General features: G+C 42.4%; 1 protein-coding gene across 1 annotated transcript; it reads left to right on the forward strand.

Moving 5' to 3' along the window:
• Positions 1-267: 267 nt before the first annotated feature.
• Positions 268-1631, forward strand: LOC104279674 (myoblast determination protein 1 homolog). Its single transcript, XM_009877047.1, has 2 exons — positions 268-346; positions 959-1631. Exons 1-2 carry the CDS (start codon positions 268-270, stop codon positions 1207-1209), a joined length of 330 nt encoding a protein of 109 aa, XP_009875349.1. The 3' UTR covers positions 1210-1631.
• The last annotated feature ends 3235 nt before the right edge of the window (positions 1632-4866 follow it).

Here is a 4866-nt window from a genome sequence, read left to right on the forward strand (position 1 = left end):
ATGCTGGAAAACCTCATCTCATTTATAGAGCTACACCATTTGATACAACAACAATGGTAATTTTATGTGCCACATAAAATATTCTGGGATTAATCCCCTTCTAGCCGAGTTAAGTTCTGCCTCATTCAAAGAAACTTCAACTTGATGTCGTTTCACCCGGACTGGAATGATGGCACAGACTAGAAAATATATAATTTGATAGTTACTGGGGTTTCTGTAAATGCTGTCCCTGACCAGTCACCTCACTCGGGTCGCTTTCCTTTCCAGATGGAGTACAGCGGGCCTCCGTGCAGTTCTCGCAGAAGAAACAGCTATGACAGCAGCTACTACACAGAATCACCAAATGGTGAGTATGTGCCCTAACAGCCGTGTGAAACACGGAGATGGAGGCACTCGATGCAGCAGAACTTCCCTGTGCCTGCTCCAACCCCAGCTGTTCAGCTGACCCCAGCTGGGCTGAAAGAGGAACCTGCCTTCTGAGCCGGCGAGATGCTGATGCTACTAGATGCATCCTCTAGATGCATTTGCAAATACAGGCATATGTCATAGCTGCATTTCCTATTTCACAAACATAACATCTGGACATAAATGTATTCCTCTCTTCAACTAATTTTCAGTGTTTAAGCATGTTTTGCATGAAGACTCTTCTAACTCTGTTTATCATTGATCCAAACTGGACGAATTGTCGATTGATTTGAAATCTTCCCTTGCCTTTCTATGGACACCCTGGATCCACCCTGCCCCAAAAGTAGCATAGCTTGGTTGGGTCTCTCTTCCATTTCACAAATTACAGTCTCTGTTTTCTGGTAATTGGCATCCTTCATTGGTATTCATTTCCTCTGTACCTTAATACGCTCACAGATGGATACTCCCTGGGGTTTTAGGAAAGAACTACACCCTACTGACGTTAAGTGCCCATTGGATAGACTGAGCACCTTTTTGTCTCTTTTTTTTTTAGATCCAAAGCATGGGAAGAGTTCTGTTGTTTCCAGCCTTGATTGCCTCTCAAGCATTGTAGAGAGGATTTCCACAGATAACTCGACCTGTCCTATACTGCCTCCAGTCGAAACTGTTGCTGAAGGGAGCCCCTGTTCCCCCACCGGGGGAGCAAGTCTGAATGAGAGTGGAGCCCAAATTCCTTCCCCCACCAGCTGCACCCCACTTCCCCAGGATAACAGCAGCACCAACCCTATCTACCAAGTGCTATAGAGGCAGGTCCAGCTGAACTGCACTGAAAACAAATTGCTCCGTTCAGCCATGCTCCAAGACGTGCCTTGTAAGACTGAAAAGACTTCTCAAGACCTGTTCCAGTTTTAAAATATCACTCAAAATTCCCTCAAATATATAACTTTTCAAACCTATGTATTACTTCAAAATACACCTAGGTATTTATTGGTTGTTAAGCTATTTAATAATGTCTACAGATAAAATTGTGTACTATGAAATGGCCAATGTTTAATCTGGGCTTTGGGGAATAGGAACCTGGCTCTTGAAAGCAGAGAATCGAAATCTACAACAGTAGTGGCATGACAGATCCTTCCTATTACTCCTATTCTGGCCAAAATAAGGTTGTGGACCATTTTTTATAAAACTTTTTGTATAATTGTAAATAAGAGTTGCTTTGCAAAAAAAAGGACAAAAAGAGGAAAAGAAAGGAAAAAAAAAAAAAAACAAAAGCAAAACCTAAAAACAGAAAGGGGAAAAAAAGAAAAATATTTAATATTGCTTGGTTTGTCGTGTCAAACTTTAACTTTATATATTTATACAATGTGGTTGCCAAGAATGTTTTTGACAGTATTCTAAATAAAGACCCTTATTTATAAAAGCTGTGGCGTTATCTTGAGTTTCATTAGGACTTCTAGAATTACTAGTATATTTAGGAGTGGTATTAAGATCCCTGCCTTGGCAGGAAGAAGATACAGGCTCTGATTCAGCAAAGAAATCAAGAACATGCTTCAGCTGCACTACTTTCAACTACTTCGCATAAACATATTGTGGAAAAGGTGTCTACACTTTTTATATTGTATCTTGGTCATTTCTAAACCAAGTCTTGTGCATCAGAGATCACTACTGAAGAGATCTGTAAGGTAAACAAGCACATTTCTCTTCCCCTCCCCAAGTGTACAATGACCTTACAGGACTTGATCTTACAAAGATGTGCTGGAACTAGGAATCACCATAAATTGGACTCTCCAAGGGCCAGGGGCAGGTACTGTCACTTAAAGTCACAGCAGTATCTCACAAGACCAGGTACTAGATTCTTGGACACATGTTCAGATTTTTCATTCACGTTCTCATTTTCAAGTGTTTGTACCACATTCATACGTTCTCGGGCGTTAGAAAATAATTGCAACAGATTTTCTGTCATAAAGTTCAAAGTATAGATCACAGTCTTCCTCAAGTTCAGGTTGGAATTTAGGCCAAAGATAGGCAGTTTTAATTTGGATTTGAACTTTACACGTCTCTGGCAGCACTAGTCCAGGGATTTACTTCTTGTTTACAACCTCTCTAAAAATAACCAGTGGGCTATGCTTCATTCAGTATATATGTGTAACCTTCTGAGCTTGCCATGAAACTGAAAAATGTTAAGCCCTGGGCAAGCTGTCATTGGTAAGTAACCATCAGGGCATTTCTGTGCATTTGGACACGAATAACCCCCAATAATGCAGCCAATATGAAAAAAACCCATTTCTTGTCATATCCCTGTGATTTATGGATTTTCTTTAAACAACACAGTAAAAAAAAAAAAAATTTAAACCACCACCCCAAACACCAACCCAGATATCATCATCAGCTCTAAATACTTTTGATGACAGATCAGTCGTCATATTCTCTCTCCGGTGACTCTTAAGGAGGGAATTTTTGCAGCTCTTACCTCTTAAAGCAGGAAAAAGAGAGAACAGCTAATTCCGTGGGAATGCCTCCCACTCCTTTAGTTGTGGGCTCCATGGAGAGGAGAGGAGTGAATGGCCTGGTGTCCAGTAGAGCAACGCACTCGCTTCTCCTTCCTCCTGGGGCAGAGGCGTGCTCCGAGCTTGCTGTCTTATCCGAAGGCAGAGAGGCAGGGAAGGTGGCAGCCACATTCCTATGCTTGCGACCATGGCAGGTGATAAATCGGCGTCGAGGCACAGGATCGCTCTGTGAAGCAGGCCAGGCTTCTACGGATCAGAGGGACTCTGAGGCAGAACTGGCCCCTTAATACCTTTGTTCAGCTTCATAAGGGTCTCCCATTGATTTCACTGTGGGCACAAAACGGTGCAGCCCATCAAGGCTGAGCTTACCCTTTTCATTTTTCCATTAAAAACAGAAATTAAATGAACTTGAAAATGTGCTAATTCATACTAGCACACTAGCATACTAGAATAGTCTTTACTAAGGTCAGGGAAATGGCGCAGCACAGTTTGAAGCCAGTACTGCTAACTTACAAAAACCAGAGAGAGACAGTTAAAGCCTCACAAATTTTCACTGCCTCCAGCAAACACTCAATCAGGCCCACGATGTAAAAGATCAAAAGGTGCTTTTGTGAAATACTACAGAATTTGTTATCCCCATGCTCTGAGACTGGTAAGAGTATCACTTTTACCACTATATAAATTGCAACCACGAAATATTTTGCCCGTTCAGGAACTAGAGAGACTCTGTGCACGCTGGCTGGAAAAAGTTCATGTGTGCCTCGTGGCAGCGCTCCACGGCAGGGCATACCTGGCTGCACAGCTGGCACGGCAGAGTGGGCACGGGGCGCTTGTGCTCAACAATGTACGTGCAGTTCCATGCGAAGTCATGTATATTGCATTTCACTGATTTATTTTAGCAACCCAAGTTTCCACATACTGATGTTAATGTTACAACAGAGAACAAGCATTTCGCACATCCCAAAATAGATGGATGGATGATGAAGAAAAAAATATTCACAGATTTCCTATGCAATTCCCATCTTCTTCCCACTGATGTCAGTGAGAAAAGTCCACTGGAGTAAGGCCAAAGGGCTTCAATGCCGATAAATACTCATTTAGGTTACAGCTATATTTATTTTTGAACTTAAGTAAGGAAAATGCAGTCGCTGTGCAACTTCTCCCTGTCTATTTCTAAGGTAATATATTTAAAACAAACGTCTGAAGCTACTCTACTCCCCTGTGCATCAAGAGGATGGCACGTTACTGACAGAAGCATACCCTAGTCTATGTGCAAACATTTCGAAGCTGGAAATATTTGGATTCAGAGCTTTAGTTTACTTCTTACAGTGACAAGGAACATAAGTAGAGCTGAGGAACCGACACAAGATTGATCCAACATTTACAAACTTTGGTTCTTAAATTTGGCTCCTGAAGGCATATTTAGGCATTTAGGGCTGATCCTCCAAGACAAACTGCAGTGTAGAGCGGTCTATGGAAACACTCCAGTGTGGGCTTACAAACACCAACAGCCTGAAATCATCAGTTTATACCACATAGGTTCCAGTTCAATATTCTGCAGGATGGAGCGCCTAAAGAAACACAATCTGTGGTGTTTCACCATCTATTCCCAACTCCAGTGGGAACAGTTTCAAGCTATTGCACATAACATCGTCTGGGATAGTGCCCATGTAGCAGTGCAAAGCCACGACCAGCTCCCTGCTGTGCCCCTTAGCTTGTGCTCTGCTCGCTGACCCGCCACTATCACACCACCTGTGGATATGCCAAGCCCCTGAGCACAACTGCCCAGAAAGATTGCAGGCTTTACCATTCACCTGATTTTAAAAATACAACCCCCAAACTATTGCCATAATAATGCTGAAAAGCCTACGGCATTTCCAAAACGTGTGTCAACAGAGCCTGTGACAGCAGGAGATGGTATGAAGGTCATATTGTTTAACTTGCATATGGCAAT

The sequence above is a fragment of the Apaloderma vittatum genome, unplaced genomic scaffold, assembly GCF_000703405.1.
Source record: "Apaloderma vittatum isolate BGI_N311 unplaced genomic scaffold, ASM70340v1 Scaffold45299, whole genome shotgun sequence".
In the NCBI taxonomy this organism is placed as follows: domain Eukaryota; kingdom Metazoa; phylum Chordata; class Aves; order Trogoniformes; family Trogonidae; genus Apaloderma; species Apaloderma vittatum.